General features: G+C 51.0%; 1 protein-coding gene across 1 annotated transcript; it reads right to left on the bottom strand.

Annotated features, from left to right (window-relative positions):
• Positions 1 to 1,033: 1,033 nt before the first annotated feature.
• On the bottom strand, positions 1,034 to 22,069 carry CCDC12 (coiled-coil domain containing 12). The gene is made up of 7 exons (XM_058020954.1): positions 21,938 to 22,069; positions 12,361 to 12,431; positions 4,969 to 5,048; positions 3,604 to 3,665; positions 3,091 to 3,125; positions 2,630 to 2,706; positions 1,034 to 1,698 (listed from the first exon to the last, which is right to left on the bottom strand). Exons 1-7 carry the CDS (start codon positions 22,061 to 22,063, stop codon positions 1,619 to 1,621), a joined length of 531 nt encoding a protein of 176 aa, XP_057876937.1. The 5' UTR covers positions 22,064 to 22,069; the 3' UTR covers positions 1,034 to 1,618.
• Between the last annotated feature and the right edge of the window lie 386 nt (positions 22,070 to 22,455).

Genomic DNA, 22,455 nt, shown 5'->3' with positions numbered 1-22,455 from the left:
CACCCTACAGGGAGATGGCTGGACACCAGCCCCGGTGTTTTCCTACCAGAGAATCCAGAGGGAATCCACAGGCACATCCCAACACCAAGCCTGGCCCAGGTGGGTGCAGCTGTCCCACTGCTCCATGGAATGTCCCTGTTGTCCCCACACACCTGGGAATGGCCCCTCCACGGGGAGAGGATGGAGCAGGAATGGCTGCAAACACCGGGAACAGGAGAGCCAAGGAGTGGGAAGGAAGCTGGGAATGGAGGAGGAATCAGGGAATTTCCCAGCTGCTCTTTGCTCCCAGGCACCCTCTGGAAGCAGGAATGGGGCTCTGGCAGGTGGGAGAGCATGGAGCAGATCCTGGCACAGGAACAAGGATCCATCACCCTGGGAAAGATCCACCAGCACAAAAGCAGCAGGATGTGGGAATTACCAGGAACAACTCCTCTTATCCCAGCTGGAATCTTTTGTTGGCACCAGATGTTTCCCCTTGGGATAAAACCTCTTTGGAATCAAACCCAGAGGATTCCAGCACCATCCTCTGCAAGATCTCTCAGAGCCACAATAAAGTTTTCCAGGGAAAATGCAGGATCAGCTCGGCAGATCCCACCTGCTCACCTTTTCCAGAGGCACAGGGTTGGGATCACCCCAGGAACCTGGATCACACAACTTGGATCAGCCCATCCCAGGAATTGTGCTTGACCTGCTGTGGCCACCTCAAATTTCCATGGGCTCAATCCCACTGCACCTCCTCCAACTTCCATGGGCTCAATCCCACTGCTCCTCCACCTTCCAGGGACTCAATCCCACTCCAACTTCCATGGGCTCAATCCCACTGCTCCTTCTCCAACTTCCAGGGACCCAATCCCACTACTCTTCAAATTTCCATGGGCTCAATCCCACTCCAACTTCCATGGACTCAATTACACTGCTCCTCCAACTTCCATGGACTCAATCCCACTGCTCCTCTTCCCACTCTTCTGCAGGACAAATGACAACTTTTTCCACATGGAATTGTTTTATTAGGAAAAGATCCATCGACAATAAAAAAAAAAAACCCAAGAGGAGGAGCGGGACACGCTCCTGGAGGAAATTCAGGAGCAAAGCAAATTCCACATTAAACTCGGCTGGATGCAGAGCAGCCAACGACTCCCGAGCCACACTGGGGGAATCGTTCCTGCCCCTTCCCACAGGGATTCCGGGGCTGGCCATGGATATTCCCAAACACTCAGAGCCTCAAGGAGTGTCTGCACAGCAACAGGAGCACCAATCCCTGGGAAATGATCCTGCTTTTCCAAGGGCTGCTGGCATCTCCCTCCTTTCCCAGCCAGTCTGGATTGACCTTTGCGGCCCCAGCCTGGAGGTTCCCACTTCTCCTTGCTCCAAGGAAGTTCCAGCTAACTGGGGGGGAACCTGTCCTGCTCCCATCAACCCCCCACAATCCCAGAAAGTCAGGAAGTTTTCCATGGAAGTTCCTCAGCAGCCAGCCAGGCTCCTTGGATCTGCCTCTCCTCCAGGCACAGCAGGACTGGGGAAGTTTGGGAAGAGGGATGAGCAGTCCAGAGCAGGGAGGGACTGAGGGACGCAGGGTCGGTGTGAGGCAGATCCAGAGCCCGTTCCTGATGGATTCTCCTCATTCAGAGTCGCTTCCCTCCTGCTTCGCTGATCCCACAGCCGACGCCAGCTCCCCCTCCTGCCCTTTCAAACGCTCTCCTGCCGGGAAAAAAACATGGAGAAGGTGTCCCAGATTGCCAGGCAAGATGTGTTCTGTTACCATCTGTGTGGCAGCTGCCTCTTGTCAAGTGGGCAGTTTGCCTTATCTCTCTCTGAGTGACCACAATCACTCCTCCCTCTGGGGGGACATCTGCTGATAACAGCCATTGAATGTCCCTGCATGGCTGATAAGAACTGCAGCATCCCATTGGGAGATGTGAGCCCAGAGGGAGGAGCCAAGCATTCCTACCTGGATATAATCTGGAGATTCTGGAACACCAGCACGGCTTCTCCACTGGATTCCCCAGAGGAGCAGCAGCTGCCTCTCCTTCCACTGGATCTTCAGAGGAAGAATCCATCCTTCTCTACAGGATCCCTGCTCCAGCAGAACCACCCCTGACACTGCAGGAGGGCTGAGCCACAATTCCAATGGGACTGCCACCAACACCCTGACCCACAGGGTGTCAGGTTGGGTTCTGACTCTGTCAGTGTTGTTCTAGTGTACTGCATTGTTTATTTTATCCTTTTATTTTCTTCCCTATTAAAGAACTGTTATTTCTGCTCCCATATTTTTTGCCTGAGAGCCCCTTAATTTAAAGTTTAAAGCAATTCGGAGCGGTGGGGAGGGTTTACATTCTCCATTTCAGGGGAGGCTCCTGCCTTCCTTAGCAGACTCCTGTCTCTCCAAACTGAGACAGAAGGGATGGATGGGTTGGATTGGGAGTGACCCAGAGCAGAAACCCAAAACCCTTTCCTTGGCACAATCCAAGTGCTCCTGGAGAATCCTTGGGAAGCTCCTTGGCACCAACAGCTTCCCAGATCCACTTGGGAAGGGATCAAGCCCCACCAATCCCTCCCTGCATGGATCCCAGCACGGATCAGGGAATCCCTCTGGAATGAGCCACCCCATCCCCACGGCTCCGGGACGCACGGATCAGCTCCGCAATGGCTCTCTGGGTCCTCTTCTCCAGCTTTTCCAGCTTCTTGGACACATCCCGCTTCAAATCCCTGGGGGGAGAGCCACAAGGTCAGGACAATTCCATGGCCAGGCAGGGCCCACCTTTCCCAGTGGCAATTCCTTCTGTCTCCCAAGTGCTCCAAAACCAACCCATCCCTCGGTGACGAGCATTCCAAAGAATCAGCAGGAAAAGGGAATTGAGTCTTCCTCCACAGCCAGGAGGGTTTTCCAGTTCCATGGAATCGTGGAATGCTCAGGGCTGGATGGGTACTTAAAAATCAGCTCATTCCAACCTCCCACAGGATTTTCCTGGCATTTTTAACCCTCAGCTCAAGTTTTCCTGGATATTTCCAGCACAACCTCAAGGTGTTGGAACCCCCCATGCTCAGACTCCAATCCCCTTTTCCCAGGAGCAGCATTCCACAGGCACTCACCAGTCAGGTTTCCTGGGAGCCAAGTTCGCCAAATCCTAGGGAAGGAGAGGAGACAACCAGTGAAAGCCAAAGGCAACATTCCAGCCTGCACAGAGCAGCTCCAGAGTTTCAGCTCCAGATTCCTAGATCTGGATTTTCAGCTCTGGATTTCCCAGATCTGGATTCTGAGATCCAGATTTCCAGCTCCAGATTTCCAGATCTGGATTCCCCAGATCCAGATTGCCAGCTCTGGATTCCGAGATCCAGTTTTCCCAATCTGGATTACCCAATCCAGATTTCCAGCTCTGGCTCCCCAGATCCAGATTCACAGCTGCGGATTCCCAGATCCAGATCTCCCTGATCTAGATTCTGAGATCCAGATTCACAGGTCCAGACTTCCAGCTCTGGATTTCCCAACTCTGGATTCCCAGCTCCAGATTTCCCAATCCAGATTCCCAGACCTGTATTTCCAGATCCAGATTCCCCAGTCTGGATTTCCAGCTCTGGATTCCCAGGAATTCCAGCTTTACCTACCACCTCATCGATGATTGGCTCTGGCTTGGCCGCTTCCAGCTGCTCCTTCACCGTGTCCTCCACTAGATGGGGAAACAGGATCAGTGTTGGAAAAACAGGAATTCCACCAGCGCTCCAGGCTCGGCTCCCAAAAGCTTCCCCAAAACCCCATTCCCACAGCTTTACTTGAAAACACAGTGCCCACACCTGAGTACATCCCTTTGGTATCCAAACCCTCCTGAAAATTATCTGGGAATGATGGAAATCCCACAAGCAGCAACGGCAGCTGGAAGCTGGTTGGGATCAAAGCCTCTTTTCCCAGCATCTGCAGGGATCAGCTGCTCCAAAGGAAATTTTGCTCTCCCTGACTCATTTCCAGGCCTGGGACACTTCTGGGGAGTCAAGCTCCAGCCTAGGCCTTGGGGAAAGCTCTGGAGATATCCGGGATAATGGGAAAACACTCATGGAAAAAGCCACCCATGGAGAGGCTGCAGCACCAGGGAGCACATCCCACTCCAGCACATGGATTTTGTGGAATCAAGGACAATCTCAGTTGGAAAAGCCCTCCTGGACTGAGTCCAAACATTCCAAGCATTGCCAAGGCCAGCACTGCCCATGTCCCCAAGTGCCACATCCACAGGGATTTCAATCCCTCCAGGAATGGGGCTCCACCACTGCGGGACAACTGCTTTTCCCAATACCCAACCTGGTTATTCCCTCTCCTCCTGTCCCTATTCCCTGGGATGGATCCCAATTCCCCCTGGGCTCCAGTCAGGGAATTGTGCAGCTCCCAGAGCCTCCTTTTCTCCAGGATAACATTTCCAGCTCCCTCAGGAATTCCCCAGCTCCACTCCCTTCCCTGGACACACTCCAGCCTTCCCATGACTTCCCTTTCACATGGAAGTTTTAAGCTCCTACAAAAAATACAAGGAAAGAAGGAAAGAGCAGTGCCAGAATTCCCAGCCATTCCCAGCCCTCCCTTTTTATTCAGGGCATTTTTCAAGGGATTTATTCCAGAAAACTCCACAACTCAGGATCTGGGGAACTCCTTCACTTCCCCCTCAGGTGATTTATGGAAGTTCCGTGTGAGGAAATTCCAGCCCAACGCCCTCAACTCCTGCCTGAGATTTCCTTCAAGATAAATCCAACAAAAAACAGCCGGAATTTCCGGGAGGCTCCTCCAGGGAGGCTCCTCTGAGGATGAATCCTCGAATTTGGGCCTGGGAGTGTTCCCACCCCTCTTGTGCAATGCTGGGTGTGAGAGTGACAGGATCAGATATTCCAAGCCCTCCATGGACACCTCATCCCAGTGGATCTGCCACCTTGGGAAGGGCACGGAGCTTCCCATGCCCTGCTTTCCCTTCCCACATTCCCTGTTTCTCCCACCTGAGGCAGGTTTGGCTGGGGGCAGCTTCCTCTTCTTCAGCTCCTCATCCTCGGGGTCGTAATTCCGCAGCTTGATCTCCCTGGGAAAAGTGGGAAGAGCAGTGAGGAAAGTCTGGGATGGCCCAGTGGGCACTCAGGAAAAGCAGGAATGTTGGAATCAGGGCCAGAGGCAGCTGAAATCATGGAATTATTGAGGTTGGAAAAGCCTCCAAGATCATCAAATCCAGCCAAGGCCACCATGGGTTTGTGTCCCCAAATGCCACATCCATGGGTTTTAAATCCCACCAGGAATGGGGACTCCCATTCCCCATTCCATAAGGAGTAATCCCAGTGTCCAACCTGAGCCTCCCCTGGCACAACCCGAGGCTGTTCCCTCCTGTCCTGTCCCTGTTCCCTGGGAGAAGAACCCAATCCCCACCTGGCTCCGACATTTTGGGTCTAAAAACTGGGATACTCAGGATGGAGACCCCAGGGAAGATCCAAAATAATGGAAAAAATATAACAGGGAAAGACAGGGAGAAAAAAAATTATTATTTAGGATACAAAGTGACTATCCAAGCATTTCTGGAAGTGCTAAAATCAGGGAGCAAATCCCGGTTCTGGAATAAATGGATGGTGGAGCTGAGGGAATGAGGGACCCAAACATCACCTGGAAGTTTTTCCACGTTTCCATCTCCTCCAGGGAAGCTCAGGAGTCAGGACTGAACCACAATCCCAGGATATTCCCATCTAATTTAGGCTGTAATTGGACACCCTCATTCCCATGAGTGATTCCTCACTGGAACCAAACCCTTCAAGCCTCAAGAGGAATTCCCAAAGCCACAACCCTGGAAAATCCAGTTTGCAGGAGCTCATCCCAGCTCCAGGACACTCTGGAGGCTGCAGGATCCATGGAAAAGCTCAGCCCACGGGGATAATGAGGGAGGTGAAGCTCATTAACCACCAAGGATGGGATTAATCGGGATTAAGGCTCCAACAGAAGCTGGGAAGGTTGGGAAGCAGAGGACCAGGTTCTTAGGGAAAGCACCAAAACTCCAACCTTGGAAGTCAGCAGAGCACGGGTGGAAAATCCAACCCTTCCCACTGCATCCCATTCCTGCTCCAGCATGGGAATCTCCTGGCCAAGAGTCTGAGCCGCTCCGTGGGAGTGCTGGGAACACTGGGATGTGTTCCTGAGGTAAATTATGGAATTCCAGAATGGAAGTGACACTTGGGATCAGGGCTATGGGTAGGGACACCTTCCATGATTCCAGGGTGCTCCAAGCCCCATCCTTGGACACTTCCAGGGATCCAGGGGCAGCCACAGCTTCTCTGGGAATTCCATCCCAGCCCCTCCCCGCCAGGAATTCCCTCCCAAAAAGGAACTGAGAGGATTTGGGGAGTGGAGCATTCCAGGGGGAAGCAATGGACACTGCCAGGGGTGGCACATTCCCTGGTTTGGGTGGGGAATATCCCAAATCCGTGTTTCCCTCAGGCCCAGGGCTCCTGGCTGGGGAAGCAGGAGGGATCCCAGCTTTTTTGGGAGGAGGCCCTTGGCACCGGCACGCTGGGAATGCGCGGAATGCCTGGAGCGTTCCCGATGGAAACCAGGCCCCTCCGAGCTTGGCCTGTGCTTCTCTGCTCCAGCCCCAAGGCTTTCATGGAACAAACAATTCCACAGATTCCTCCAAGCCTCCTGGCTGCCAAAATCCTTGAGGCAGGAGCACCTGGAATGGCTGTGCCATGAAAAGCGGGAACAGGGATTTCTTCCAGTGTCACGGGTCCCTTGCTCCCGTCGTTATTCCCAAAAGTCACTTGGAGCTGCTTCAGGAGCAGCTTCCCCATCCCACTCCCTGAGGATGAGGCTTTCACCTCCAGGAAAGATGTATGGAGATCATGGAATCATCCTGGAATGGGCTGGGTGGGATCTGAAGGGTGATCCCATTCCACCCTCTGCCATGGCAGGGACACCTCCACTGTCCCAGGCTGCTCCAGCCTGGCCTTGGGCACTGCCAGGGATCCAGGGGCAGCCACAGCTGCTCTGGGAATTCCATCCCAGCCAGGAATTCCCAATTCCCAATCTCCCATCCATCCCTGCCCTCTGGCACTGGGAGCCATTCCCTGTGTCCTGTCCCTCCATCCTTGTCCCCAGTCCCTCTCCAGCTCTCCTGGAGCCCTTCAGGCCCTGCCAGGGGCTCTGAGCTCTCCCTGGAGCTTTCCCTTCTCCAGGGGAACATTCCCAGCTCTCCCAGAGCAGAGAGGTTCCAGCCCTGGAGCAGCTCCATGGGATCCCCTGGATTGACTCCAGCAGGTGCTGCCAACGTTCCCGGGTTCCTCACCCAAGGCACCAAAGGAGGAGCAGGCAGAGATCCAGGAGAGCCCTCCCTGAGGAAAAGCTCTTCCCTGGAAAAGCTGCTCCTGCCCGAGCGTGTCCAAGCCTGTCCTGCTCCCAGAGTGGCTCCAGAAGGAAGGAATCCCAAAAAATCCCACCCCTCTCCACACCAAACTTGCCGGGCCAGTTGGTTTTCCAGGACGTGCTCCCTGCTGGAGCAAGGACTGGGAGACATCCAGGTGTTCCAGGAGAGCTGGAGGAGATCCCAAATCCATCAGGATTCCCACAGGGCTTTCCCAAGCACCTGAGCTTTTCCAGGTGGACACTGGGAATTTCACTATCCATGAATCCAGACAAAGCCCACATTCTGTGTGGAGCATGGCATCCTGCTGGAGCTGGGTGATATTCCAAACCATCCCCACCCCAGCCACGCTGGGAACACCAACGCTGGAACGAGGACAAACCTCATCCATGTTCTCCTGCGGCTCCTCCAGGCTGGGATGGATCCAAACCCAACTTCCACCCTTGAGGTTCAGCCCAAAGGAGCCCTGGAGGCACCTTGGGAGCACCGAGATGGCCACGGGATAACAGCTGGAATAACTGCTGGAATCCCTGGCATCAGATCCACCACCCCAGCACAAAGATTGGGAGCAGAAAGGTGCTCCAGACGTGCTCCCATTCCCAGAATTCTCCCCCAGCAAAGGCAGCTGGAAGTCTGAGCACCCAGAAATCCATGCACAAAACACCGTGGGATGGATGAATTCCCAGGAATGTTTTCTGGAAAAGAGCAGAGTGCTGGGAAGGAGCAGGGGGAACCTCTGGAGGCTCATCCCAATCCCAGGGAAAATCCAGGATCACCCAGAGCTTGAGATCATGGGAAAATCCATGGATCCTTCCCTAGGGATGGATCAGCTCCATCCTGAGGGAAAATCCTCCAGCTCCAGAGGGAGGAAGGCCCCAAACACGGATCAGAACCTTCAGGGATGTTCCCAGCCTGGATCCCGGTGCTCTCAGATTCCAGGGGGATTCAATCCTTGTTTGCCCTTTTCCAGCTTGGAGCAAAATGTGGCAATTCCCAGTTTCACCCATTCCCACTCCTTTTCCTGAGCACATTCCCGATGGGAAGGGGTCCCTGGGATGCTCCATGTCCGTGTCCAAGCAGGAGCAGATCCTGGGAAGTGTCAACCAAACCCTGCCCGGGTCCCCAGCTCAGCTCCCACCTCCCACATTTAATCCTGATTTTTTTTTTTTCCCATTCTTTTCCTTGTCCTAAACCCCTTCCCTGAGATTTCCACACTCCGGGATGAGGGAAATCAGGTCCTGGATTCTCCTGGCGAGCCCAACCCCCCTCTGGAGCAGAATCCCGAGGGATTTTGAGCCAGGGATTAACAAACAAAAGCGCTCCGGACCTGTCTGGTGACATTCCAGAGGGAGGAATTCCCCAGGGAGATCGGGTTTCCCAAGCCCGCTCCTCCCCCAGACCAGGAGCTGCAACTTCCCAGGATAGCTCCGTGTCCAAGGGCAGGCTCCAGTGTGGATTCACTTTTCCTAAAGCTGGGAAATTGAGCATTATTTTTGTCCCGTCCCTCCCCAAGCTCTTCCTTGGGTTTTTAACTCCGCTTTTCCCACCTCTGACGAGCACAAGGAGCCCAATTCCGAGGCTCAGAGCTGCGGGATGGGAATTCCAGGCTCCAGCAGGTCCCCGATTCCCAAATCCAGCGTTTTACCCCGCGGGAATGGGGCGGAAAGGCCGAAATCCTCCCACACCCTTTTCCTGGGAAAGGTGGAGCAGCGGCTCCGCTTCCTGGTCCGCACAAAAATCCAAAGGATCCGAGTTTTTCACAGCTCCAGAGAGAATTTGGATCAGGGATCGCAGCTGGAATTCCTGGGAGAAGAGCAGGGCTTGCAGGGCTGGGAATTTGCAGGAAAATGAGGAAAGAAAAAGGGGATGGGGAAGCTGGGGTGGAGCAGGAATAAAGCAGGATGTGGGGAAAAAATGGGAGCACAGGCTGGGAAAAATGTTGGGAAAATCAGAGCTGAGAGGATCTTGTCCTTCCTGCAGTCATGGAACAGAAAAGTTGGGAATTTCCATCCCTGGAAGTGCCCAAAGCCGGCTTGGGACAGTGGGAGCTGTCCCTGCCCATGGAATGGGATCATCCTTTGGGTCCTTTCCCACCCAAACCATTCCAGGATTTTTCCTGGCAGCACTGGGATGCCAGGAGCAGGCAGGAGTGGGATCTTCCAGGGATTCCTGGAAAAATGAGCAGAGGGAAAAATGTGGAGAAGGGGTGGGAGAATCCCAGAATGGATTGCTTGGAAGGGACTCAAGGATGATCCCATTCCATGGGCAAGGACACCTCCACTGGCCCAGGCTGCTCCAACCCGGCCCTGGTCACTTCCAGGGATGGAATTTTATGGGATTTCCCCATATCCCAAGTGGCTGAGAGGGAATTCCTAAAATCAATTCATAACTAAAGGGAAAAGCAGGAAAAAAAATCCTTGGGATGACTCCATGCCCTGGCAGGGACCTCCAGCTCCTTCTCCTGGAGTTTTCCCTCTCCAGAGAATCCTCAGGATCCCAAGGATCCAGCAAGGACTCCAAGCCAATCCATCCTGGAATTCCACCCCTGGATGGGCTGGGATGGAGCTGAAGTGAAGCAGCCAGGAGAGAAAATCCTGGAATTCTGCTCCACAAACCATGGGATTATTCCCTGAACCACCACATTCCCTATCCCACAGAATTCCTTCTGCCTGGAAAACCCAGCCCAGCTCCTGCAATTGCTCTGGAGGAAATAGAGATTCCAGCTACCAGGATTCCTCACTTCCCAAATCCAGGTGAAATTCCAGCAGATTTTCCCATTTTCCCCAGGCCAGTAGTGCCCAGCAATTCCCTTTTCCATAGGGAGATTCTTGGGAAATCCAAATCCAAGAGGAAATTAAGGGATGGGCCCTTCCAGATCCAATTCCCATGGGAAAAGCAGACATTCCACAAAGAAAAGCAAAACGACATCAAAAGTTGGGAATTATCCAGGCAAAATTTGGGATTCAAACACTCCCAGGGAGCAGATTTTGCTCGAGGAGATGGGAAGGGTGGGGAAAACAGGGAAATCCATCAGGAAGTGAAGTTTTCCCCCAAAAGAGGAGAATCCCGAAGAATTCCATGAACTTGAGGAGAAAGCCAGGTTGGAATTTCCCCACTCCATATTTTCCTCTCCACCTGCAAATTCCTTGGATTTTCCAGGAAATCATCCTGAGGCTGGGGAAGGATTTTGGCTGAATCTGCCACTGGATGAAGGCAAATCCATGGAAAAACTCCTGGTGCTGCTGAAGAGTAGGAATGGAACACTGGGAATGGAACACCAGGAATGCCCTCAGATCCCTCCAGGCAATCCCAGCACCATTCCCAGGAGAAAATCACCCCAAACCTGGATTTTTCTGGGATTTGGAGGATGATTCCAAAGATAAAATCAGCACAAACCTGGATTTTTCTGGGATTTGGAGGATGACTCCAAGGATAAAATCAGCACAAACCTGGATTTTGGGTGGGGGGATTTGGAGGATGATTCCCAGGATAAAATCTGCCCAAACCAGGATTTTTTGGGGATATTGAGGATATTTCTCAGGAGAAAATCAGCCCAAATCTGGATTTTTTTGGGATTTGGAGGATGATTCCAAAGATAAAATCGGCACAAACCTGGATCTTGGGTGGGGGGATTTGGAGGATGATTCCTAGGATAAAATCAGCCCAAACCAGGATTTTATTTTCTGGGATTTAGAGGATGATTCCCAGGACAAAATCTGCCCAAACCTGGATTTCTTTGGGATTTGGAGGATGATTCCAAGGATAAAATCAGCCCAAACCTGGATTTTCTTGGAATTTGGAGGATGACTGTCAGGAGAAAATCAGCCCAAATCAGGATTTTTTTGGGATTTGGAGGATGATTCCAAGGATAAAATCAGCCCAAACCAGGATTTTGGGTGGGGGGATTTGGAGGACGATTCCCAGGATAACATCAGCCCAAACCAAGATTTTATTTTCTGGGATTTAGAGGATGATTCCCAGGACAAAATCTGCCCAAACCTGGATTTCTTTGGGATTTGGAGGATGATTCCAAGGATAAAAAATCAGCCCAAACCTGGATTTTCTTGGAATTTGGAGGATGACTCTCAGGAGAAAATCAGCCCAAATCAGGATTTTCAGGGGGAGAGGGATTTAGAGGATGATTTTTAGTGTAAAATCAGCTCAAGACAGAATGGTTTTGGGGATTTGAAGGATGATTCCCAGCAGAAAAGTAACTGAAATCAGAAATTTTTTGGGATTTGGAGGATAATTCCCAGGCTAAAATCGGCCCAAACCTGGATTTTTTGGGATTTCAAGGATGAATTTCTCATTCCAGCCAGGCCTGGACCCACGGGGCTGGGAAAACCAACCCAGATTCCATCAGCTCCTGATCCGGTGGCAGTGCTGGAATCTGAGAGCTCCTGATCCATTCATTTTTCAGGAGCCTCCCAAGCTCTGGTTTCACCCCCAGAGCCTTTCCTGGCACAAATTCCAAGCACAGAAATTTCCCTCTGCCAAGAAATTTGGCTCCTCCAGCCCCAAATCCGTGTGGGATTTTCTCCACCAGGATTTGCTTTTTCCAAAGAGTCATTCCCAAAGAAAAAAAAAATTTTTGAAAAGGATTTTCATCATTTTTTTCCTGGTTCACTTCTCCCACAGAGGAGTTTTTTTAGGGATAAATCCATAGGAATAGGCCACATTCTACATTTTCCACCCAAATTTGTGATCCCAAAAAAATTCTTGGTGGGAATCAGCAGGATCTGCCTCAGGTTCCATTTTCCAGGGAAAACAGCCACAGGAATCCATGGAAAAATCCCAATCCCTGCAGGAATGGCTGGGAATTCAGGGAAGCTCCCAACACTCCAGGCTTTCCCTCTTGATCCATGGAATTTTGCCTCCCAGATGCCACCCATCCCTCATTCCAAATTAATTGCACGAAATTTCTATGGAAAATCCTATTTAATCGCAGAGATCCAAAGGAAAATCCTCCTGGGAAAAGGGGGAATAAAGAAGGAATTACCTGTGCTTGACTGGCTCCTCTTCCTCATCTTCTCTGGGAATTTTGGGTTCAGGTTCTCCACCCTCCTTGTTCTGCCAAAAAAAAAAATGGGATAATCCATTTTGGCTTCTCTGGAAAAGCAGGAGAGCAAAAAGCCCCAAAATCCTCTGGGATTGGGGTATTTTTGGGGTATTTTTGGGGTATTTTTGGGGTATTTTTGGGGTATTTTTGGGATATTTTTTTTGGATAAGAAATTATTTGGGAATGAGTGATGAGAAGCCATAAAAATCTGGGAATTCACAGAGTAGGATTCTTTTTTTCTCTAATTTATTATTTGGGATGGAAAACATGGAATCCCACAGGGAGCAGCACAACAAAGGAATTCCAGCTCCAGGAAAACGTTGGAGCAAAAACTCCAGTTTTTCTGGAATAGGGAAAGAGGCTCCATGGGCAGCAGCAGATCCCAGGAAAAGCAGGAATTCCCACTTCCATGCACTATCCAGGCAGGAACAGGGATGGAATGGTGCCCAGGAGGAGCTGGGAATGAGCAGCCATGGAATTCTGGAATCCTGGAAGGAAATTAACATCCCAACTTCCCAAAAAAAGCAGGAGCAGCTCTGGATTTCCCAGGAATGGACACAGCAAACACTGCTCAGCTCCACTTGTCCTGAATTCTATTTCCATGGAAAATGATTGGGAATGAGGAGATTTCAGCCCTCTCCATTTTCCCTAAAGGCTTGGATGGGAAGGGATCCTAAAGACGGCCCCATTCCATGGGCAGGGAATTCCCACAGTCCCTGCTGCTCCAAGCTGGACAGGGATGAGCAGCCATGGAATTCCCTGGGAATTCCCAACATCCCACCTCTCCCTGCCCTCTGGCACTGGGATCCATTCCCTGGCTCCCATCCCTTATCCCAGTGCCTCTCCCAGCACCAGCTCCAGGATCCTGATATTACCCAGGAGCTCCTCCAGGCCTGGGAATGTTTCCCAAAGTGCTGACTCATTCCCTGGATCCCTCTTCTTCCAAATTCTTCCACAATCCGGGTTAAAAATTACATTCCCAGCAAACAGGGAAGGGAGCCAGGGCTGGAATTGTTCAGGTTCAGCTCCTGCTCTGGGGACAAGGAAAACATTCCCCTTTTTTTTTCAAGGGAAAACCGACAACAATCATCCCTAAAATCCCAATTCAATTCTGTTTTCATTCCCTGTTTTAAGTCCATTAAAACTTTGAGATACTCCCAGGAATTCCCTGTGCTATAAATTCAATAAAAACTAGGAAGAGCCCTCTGGAATTCCCTGCTGCAGCTCCAAGCTGGGTAATGTTCAGCCACCCTTGAATCTGTGGAATTCCAAGTCCCTTCCCACACTCTGAGTCCTTTCCCATTCCTCTCCTCTCCTGGTGCTCCAGAGCTGCATTCCCCTCACTCCTGCTGGAATTTTATCCACAGGGTTCCAAGATAAGGAAATAATTGGCACAAATATTCCCAGGAGCCCTGGCTGCTCCCACTCCTGACAATTCCTGCTTTTCCTGGGTGTTGGAATATTGGATTTCTGCCTTCCCTGGGTGTTGGAATATTGGATATTCAAATCCTGCCACGAGCTCGCCCAAAATTCCCAATTCTGGGTTCTTTCCTTCCTTCCCATTCAATCCAATGTGTTTTAAAGGCTTGGGGATATTCCTAGAAAATCAAGGCAAAGGATTTCCAGGGAAGTTGTGGGGGAAAAGAGAGGGAAAGGAAAAAAGGGCAGGGAAAGTAAAAAAATGGGCAGGGAAAGACAGAGGGAAACAAAAATGGCAGGGAAAAAATGGGGAGGAAAAGGAAAAAAGGACAGGAAAACAGGGAATGGAAAAAGCAGGGGAAACAAAAATGGTGGGGGAAAATCGTGAGGGGAAAAATGGTAATGGTGAGGGGGAAAAGGGCGGGAAAAGAAAAAAGAGAGAAACAAAAATGGCAGGGGAAAAATCATGAGGGAAAAAAATAGTGAGGGAAAGGAAAAAAGGGAAGGAAAAAAAACAGAGGGAAACAAAAATGGCGGGGGAAAAAATCATGAGGGGAAAATGGCGGGAAAAAAGGGCGGGAAGGGAAAAAGAGGAGGGGAAAAAACAGAGGGAAACAAAAATGGCAGGGGGAAAATCGTGAGGGGAGAAAAATGATGAGGGGAAAAAGGGCAGGAAAGGAAAAAACAGAGAGAAACAAAAATGGCAGGGGGAAAAAGCGTGAGAGAAAAAAATTGTGAGGGAAAGGAAAAAAGGGCAGGAAGATAGGGAAGGGAAAAAACAGAGGGAAATAAAAATGGTGGGAGAAAAATCATGAGAGAAAAATGGCGGGGAAAAAAGGGTGGGAAAGGAAAAAACAGAGGGAGACAAAAATGGCAGGGGAAAACTCGTGAGGGGAAAAAATGGTGAGGGGAAGGGAAAAAGGGCAGGAAAAGAGGGAAGAGAAAAAACAGAGGGGAACAAAAATGGTGGGGGAAAAAATGGTGAGGGAAAAAGGGCGGGAAAAAAGGGCAGAAAAGGAAAAAACAGAGGGAAACAAAAATGGCAGGGAAAAGGGCAGGAAGCAAAAGGGCAGGAAAGAAGCCATCACAGCTCTGGATTTCCCGGGATGGGCACTGCAAACCCTGCTCCTATCCCAGTTTTATTCCTATGGAGCAGGGCACGGGCAGGAGGAAGGAGATTGGGGCACTCCTGAATTCCCAGAGCTGAATTCCCAACACTCCCTGAGCCCATGGGCACAAAGGCTTGGACTGGAAGGGATCCTAAGGGTGATCCCATTCCATGGGCAGGGAATTCCCACTGCCCCAGGGTGCTCCAGCCTGGCCTTGGGCACTGCCAGGGATCCAGGGGCAGCCACAGCTGCTCTGGGAATCCCATCCCAGCCAGGAATTGGGGTTTTCCTGTCACTCCTGGATGGAATTTTGAGTTATTCCCACTGAAAACAATGGGAATGTTCATGGAGAAACCTGGATTGTGTCCTGCCTGTGGAAAAAAATCCAGGTTTTTTGGAATTCCCTCAGGGTTGGAGGCACCACAAATAGGGAATTGCCTCTGTGTGCTCCTTCAGTTTCAGGATCAGATTCCCCCAAGGAAAACTCTCCCAAAATATTTAGGTGAAAAAAAAAATAATGGGAGAGGAGAATAAATCAATGGAATAAGGAGATTCCTGTGTGAAAATTCCACAAAAGAAATGGGAAGTTGCTCCTTTGTCTGCAGTGCTTGGATTCCTGACAGAATCCAGCAGAGGCTGAGCTGAGGGAAAGCTTTTTGTGGGAATATATTCAAAGATTACCCAGAGAATTTAAGGGAATTTAGGGATTCCTGCTTTGGGATTCCCACTTTTCCTTTCTTTCTGTAGAAACTGGGGGATGAGGGACTTTCACCATAATTTAAGGAAAAAAATCCTTGCTGGGACAATATTTGGCATTTACCATTGGGCACATGCCAGATTTCCAGCTTTTCCCCTTTTCCTTTTGCCCTTGCTGTGAAATTCTGTGGGATTTGATGGCTCAAAGTCCCACTCTGAGGGAATTCACAAGAAAATTCCCTGGGAATTCATAAGGAAAATTCCCTGGGAATTCCTCTCCTTTTAAGATCTGTGGGGATGCTGCTGCTCTTCCCAAATCCCTCAGCAAAATCCAGGTGGGATCGCTGTGGGAATTCCAGGCTCAGATTCCCTCTCCTACCCCAAAACTCCTCACCCAAGACCCCCACAGCTCCTTCTCCTGCTTTTTCATCCCCCAATCCTTGAAAAGCTGGAGCTTTGCCGTGTTTTTGTGGGAAGGAAGGGTCTCCCATTGCTCCTTCCCTCCTCCCTGCTCCGGAGCATTCCCTGTGCTGCTCCTCGAGCTGGAAGAACTCCTCTGGCTGCATCCCAAGCTTTTGTTCCCGGCTGGATTTGCTCCAGAGCCACATCCCTGCTCCTCCACACCTTCCCAGCAGGAGGAAGGGCTGGCACTGCCCCTTCCCTCAGGCTTTTCCTGCTTTTCCACCCTTTCCCAAAGCCCCGGACAGCCCCACACTTTGGCTCCTTCTCTCCCTGTTTTTCCCTGGATTTATTTCACGCTGGGATTTGTTTTTTCCCCCAGAGCAAAGCTCCTCGTGATGCAGTGCCCAAGGCTTGGGGAAAGTGTTGCTGTGGAAACAGAGCCCAGGGAAGTTTTTCCAGCCAGGATAAAACACCCTTTGGAGGGCTCCAAAGGATCCATTCCCGTCCAGGCTTTTTTAGGGAATTGGGAAAGGGGCTGGAGCACAGGAAATGTTTCATCCTGGAGGTTCCCCCCAACAATTCCAGCTTGGGAATGCTGGAGATAAGAGGGGAGCTGGATGGGATCCCACAGATTCAGGGTGGGATCCTGAGGGCAGGAAGGGCTCAGGGCAAATCCAGAGGATTCCATGGAGCTGCTCCAAGGTTGGAGCCTCTGCTCTGGGAAAACTGGGAATGTCCAGCCTGGAAAAGAGGAGAAGCTCCAGGGAGAGCTCAGAGCCCTGGCAGGGCCTGGAGGGGCTCCAGGAGAGCTGGAGAGGGACTGGGGACAAGGATGGAGGGACAGGACACAGGGAATGTCTCCCAGTGCCCGAGGGCAGGGATGGGTGGGAGATTGGGAAGGAATTCCAAGGATTTTTTTCCCAGTGAAAATCCTTTGACCTTGAAACGTTTCCCAGAGATCTGAAACTCGGGATCATTTGCATTTCTGGAATTAAGGCTGGAAAACAAAGGGATGAGCTGTCAAAGGGAATGGAACCAACAGGGAATAAAGGAAAGGCTTTTCCTGGCTTTTATCCCTTTCACAGTTCCCAAAAAACCCCAAGAAAAGCTTCCCAAGGACCTTGAGCTGCTCCACAAAAACTGCTGGAATTTTCACCAGCTCAGGATTGTCCTGGGGTGGCTCCTCCTGGAATATCTATTTATTCCCATTAAAAACTGGAATTCCTGCTGGGATCACAGCCTCAGCTTTGCTCTCCTATGGATTTCAGGCCTGGAATGTTCTGGGTTCCCTCCCCATGGAACTGGGTGAGCTTTATGGGCCCTTCCCAAAAGAAATCCGGGATTCTCCAGGGTTTAATAAAACAGGAATTTCAACCCAAATATTTCCCACATCAGAATTCCCAAATTTCTCCCCAAGGGCTGGGAATGGCTGAGCTCTCCCAGAATCTTCCAAAGCTTCCCTCTTTATCCCACCTCTTTTCCAGGAGTTTGGAGCCATCCTCCATCCCTCTGGAATGACACTGGATCCACCCAGTTGAAAAAATTTCCCACCATTTCTTTATTTCCTGCCATTTTTCCTTTCCCACCCTCAGCTTCCCATCCTTGGAAAACCAGGAATTCTCCATTAAAACCCAAAGAGCTGCTTGGAATTCCCTGTCCTAGGAATGGGATGAGCTTTAAGGCCCCTTCCCAAAAGAAATCTGGGATTTTGGGATTCTCCAAGGTTTAATAAAGCAGGAATTTTGACCCAAACCTTTCCCACATCATGACAGAATTCCCAAATTTCACTCAAAGGGCTGGCAATGGCTGAGCTCTCCCAGAATCTCTCAAAGTTTCCCTCTTTATCCCAGCTCTTTTCCAGGAGCTTGGGGCTGTCCATCCCTCTGGAATGGCACTGGATCCTCGCAAATGGAAAAATTTCTTTCCCACCATTTTTTTATTTCCTGCCATTTTTCCTTTCCCACCCTCAGCTTCCCATCCTTGGAAAACCAGGAATTCTCCATTAAAACCCAAAGAGCTGCTTGGAATTCCCTGTCCTAGCAATGGGATGAGTCTTAAGGTCCCTTCCCAAAAGAAATCTGGGATTTTGGGATTCTCCAAGGTTTAATAAAGCAGGAAATTCGATCCAAATATTTTCCACATCAGAATTCCCACATTTTCCCCTGACGGCTGGGAATGGCTGAGCTCTCCCAGAATCTTCCAAAGTTTCCCTCTCTATCCCAGCTCTTTTCCAGGAGCTTGGGGCTGTCCATCCCTCTGGATCCACCCAGTTGGAAAAATTTCCCACCGTTTTTCCTTTCCCAACCTTTTCTTCCTGCCCTCAGCTTCCCATCCTTGGAAAACCAGGAATTCTCCATCAAAACCCAAAGAGCTGCTTGGAATTCCCTGTCCTAGCAATGGGATGAGTCTTAAGGTCCCTTCCCAAAAGAAATCTGGGATTTTGGGATTCTCCAAGGTTTAATAAAACAGGAATTTTGACCCAAATCTTTTCCACATCATGACAGAATTCCCAAATTTCTCCCTGAGGGCTAGGAATAGCTGAACTCTACCAGAATCTTCCAGCAAGGTGGGAAAAGTTTCCCTCTATATCCCAGCTCCTTTCCAGGAGCTTGGGGCTGTCCATCCCTCTGGAATGACACTGGATTCTCCCAGTTGAAAAAATTTATTTTCCACCATTTTTCCTTTCCCACTCTCAGCTTTCCATCCTTGGAAAACCAGGAATTCTCTGCTAAAACCCAAAGAGCTGCTTGGAATTCCCAGCCCACAGAACTGGATGAGCTTTAAGGCTCCTTCCCAAAAGAAATCCAGGATTCAGGATTCTCCAAGGTTTAATAAAGCAGGAATTTCGATCCAAATATTTTCCACATCAGAATTCCCACATTTTCCCCTGAGGGCTGGGAATGGCTGAGCTCTCCCAGAATCTTCCAAAGTTTCCCTCTATATCCCAGCTCCTTTCCAGGAGCTTGGGGCTGTCCATCCCTCTGGAATGACACTGCATTCTCCCAGTTGAAAAAATTTATTTTCCACCATTTTTTCCCACCATTTTTCCTTTCCCACTCTCAGCTTCCCATCCTTGGAAAACCAGGAATTCTCCATTAAAACCCAAACAGCTGCTTGGCATTCCCTGTCCTAGGAATGGGATGAGCTTTAAGGCCCCATCCCAAAAGAAATCCAGGATTCAGGATTCTCCAAGGTTTAATAAAGCAGGAATTTCAATCCAAATATTTCCCACATCAGAATTCCCACATTTTCCCCTGAGGGCTGGGAATGGCTGAGCTCTCCCAGAATCTTCCAAAGTTTCCCTCTCTATCCCAGCTCCTTTCCAGGAGCTTGGGGCTGTCCATCCCTCTGGATCCACCCAGTTGGAAAAATTTCCCACTGTTTATCCTTTCCCAACCTTTTCTTCCTGCCCTCAGCTTTCCATCCTTGGAAAACCAGGAATTCTCCATTAAAATCCAAAGAGCTGCTTGGAATTCCCTGTCCTAGGAATGGGATGAGCTTTAAGGTCCCTTCCCAAAAGAAATCTGGGATTTTGGGATTCTCCAAGGTTTAATAAAGCAAGAATTTCAACCCAAACCTTTTCCACAACATCACAGAATTCCCAAATTTCTCCCTGAGGGCTAGGAATAGCTGAACTCTACCAGAATCTTCCAGCAAGGTGGGAAAAGTTTCCCTCTATATCCCAGCTCCTTTCCAGGAGCTTGGGGCTGTCCATCCCTCTGGAATGACACTGGATCCCCCCAAATGGAAAAATTTCCCACCGTTTTTCCTTTCCCAACTTTTTTTTCCTGCCCTCAGCTTCCCATCCTTGGAAAACCAGGAATTCTCCATCAAAACCCAAAGAGCTGCTTGGAATTCCCTGCCCCAGAGGAATGGGATGACCCTGAAGGTCCCTCCCACACTGGAAGCAGGAGCAGGCACTGAGAATTCCCACTGGGAATTCTGGCCCAGCACCCCCAGCCCTGAGCCCATCCCAAAGTGTCACTGCTCATTTCCACGGATCCCATCCCAAATCCCACCACAAAGGGCAAATCCAGCTGGCACTGCAGGAGATGAAAGGAGCCTGGCATGGGCTTTGGGATCCCAAGGAGATTTTTTTTTTAATCCTTTTTTAATGGAGAAGGGGAACTGGGGAAATCTCCGTGTGCATTGCCATGGAGATGGGAATGGCAGCAGGGAAATCCAACCCTGGGGATTTTCTGCTGGGATTTTTTTAGGAATTAACCCTCCCTGGCAGGAATCAGGAGATCCTGGCCAAGGAAAAGAAGGAAAATCGTTGGAATGGGGGTTTTCCAAAGAATTTCCTGCACTGATGATGGGAAAAGAGTTCTGGAATGGTGGAATTCCCGAGGTCGGAGAAGCCTTGGGATGGAGTCCAAGCATTCCCAGCAGTGATCCCACATCCACGGGATTGGGAACCCCACCCTGCCCCAGGAGCAGCACCCCAAACACCCCAGAGGGTGCCCACGGAGGGGCTGAGGGCTGCCAAGGGCCAGGTCCCCTGTCCCAGCAAATCCCAGAAAATCCGGGATCCACAGGGGGCCCTCAGACACCCCAAAATCCTAAAATCCCTTCCTGCTGCACCCTAAAGAACTCGGGGTCTGTCTGGGATCTCCTGATACCCCCAGCCCCTCTGGGACCCAAAATCCTCAAATCCCATCCCACCGCATCCCAAAATCCTCAGGATCCACGTGGGACTCTGTGGGACCACAAAATTCTCCAACCCTGTCCCACCCAAAGCATTGGGGATCCCAAAAATCTCAGCATCCTCAAACCCTGTCCCACCCAAATGACAAAGATCCCAAATAACTCAGGATCCACATGGGATCCTCTGACACTCCCCCAGCCCCACTGAGACCCCAAAATCCTCAAATCCCATCCCACCACATCCCAAAATTCTCAGGATCCACGTGGGACCCTCTGAGACCCCAAAATCCTCAAATCCCATCCCACCACATCCCAAAATTCTCAGGATCTATGTGGGACCCTCTGGGACCCCAAAACCCTCAAATCCTGTCCCACCTAAAGCACTGAGGGTCTCTAATACCCCAAAAACCTCTGGATCCTCAAACCCTGTCCCAACCAAAGCAATGGGGATCCCAAATACCCCAAATAACTCAGGATCCACATGGGATCCCCTGACTCTCCTCCAGCCCCACTCCAAACCCTCTGGGGCCCCAAAAATCCTCAATTCCCGTCCCACCCAAATAACAGAGGATCCCAAAAAACTCAGCATCCACACGGGACTCTCTGGGACCTCAAAAACCCTCAAACCCTATCCCATCCAAAGCACTGAAGATCCAAAATATCCCAAATATCTCAGGATCCACCTGGGACCCTCTGACTCTCTCCCAGCCCGATTCCAGACCCTCTGGGACCTCAAAATCCTCAAATTCCATCCCACCACATCCCAAAAATCTCAGGATCCACGTGGGACCCACTGGGACCCCAAAACCCTCAATTCCTGTCCCACCCAAACAACAGAGGATCCCAAAAAACTCAGGATCTATGTGGGACCGTCTGGGACTCCAAAACCCTCAATTCCTGTCCCACCCAAATAACAGAGGATCCCAAAAAACTCAGGATCCTCAAACGCTGCCCCAACCAAAGCACCAAGTATCATAAAAATGTCAGCGTCCTCAAACTCTGTCCCACACAAATAACAGAGGATTCCAAATAACCGTAATAACTCAGGATCCCCAACCCAGACCCTCTGGGACCCCAAAACCCTCAAACGCTGTCCCATCCCAAGCACTGGAGATCCCAAATATCCCAAAACCTCAGCATCCTCCGCCTGTGCCCATCACCGCCAGGCCTCCCCCCAGGCCCCTTCCGCAGCCTCGGCCCCTCCGGGGGCTCCCCCGCCCTCGCAGCGCCCAGCCCGGCCGGACCTGCAGCGTGCGCTGCCTCAGGGCCTTCAGCCGCTCCCGCCGCTTCAGCGCCTCCTGCTCCAGCCGCCCCAGCACGAACCCCTCGGGCTCCTCCGCGCCCTCCATGCCGCCACCGGGCGCCGCCATCTTGTACCCCGCGTCCCGCTGCCGTACAGCGCGCAGCGCGCATGCGCGGCAGGCCGAGCGTGCCGAGTGCCGAGCGTATCGATGAACAATCGATCGGGGGGGGTTTGGGGTGGGGGGAGAAGGAAAAATAATTCTCCGTTAAACATTTGGGAACGCTTTAAAAGGGGATTAAAAGGGAAAACGAGGCGAAAGCGTCGAGTTGTGTTTGTTAGGATGGAGAGCAGGGCTGAGCTGCGCTAATTAGCGTTAATTATTTGGGGTGGGGTGGGGCTTTGCCTCGCTGCCCCCATTGATGAGCGCGGGGATAGGGAGGGGAGGCGGAGAGGGGGAGCGGCCCCGGCAGGTGCGGGCAGGGAGGGAGGGGAGGGGGAGTCCCCGCCCCCCACACCTGG

Source organism: Melospiza georgiana, chromosome 1 (genome assembly GCF_028018845.1).
Source record: "Melospiza georgiana isolate bMelGeo1 chromosome 1, bMelGeo1.pri, whole genome shotgun sequence".
NCBI lineage: Eukaryota > Metazoa > Chordata > Aves > Passeriformes > Passerellidae > Melospiza > Melospiza georgiana.
Note: the sequence above shows the minus strand (reverse complement) of the source record. Positions and strands in the feature narration are given on the sequence as shown.

Bases quoted from the DNA above. Each gene is read 5' to 3' on its own strand.
- CCDC12 (XM_058020954.1), bottom strand. From the start codon at position 22,063: ATGGCGGCGCCCGGTGGCGGCATGGAGGGCGCGGAGGAGCCCGAGGGG. The intron at 3,666-4,968 runs GTGGGAGAAACA...TTCCCCATCTAG, and splicing joins CCCAGCCAAACCTGCCTCAG to TGGAGGACACGGTGAAGGAG. The intron at 1,699-2,629 runs GTGCGTCCCGGA...TTTTCCCGGCAG, and splicing joins AGCCATTGCGGAGCTGATCC to GAGAGCGTTTGAAAGGGCAG.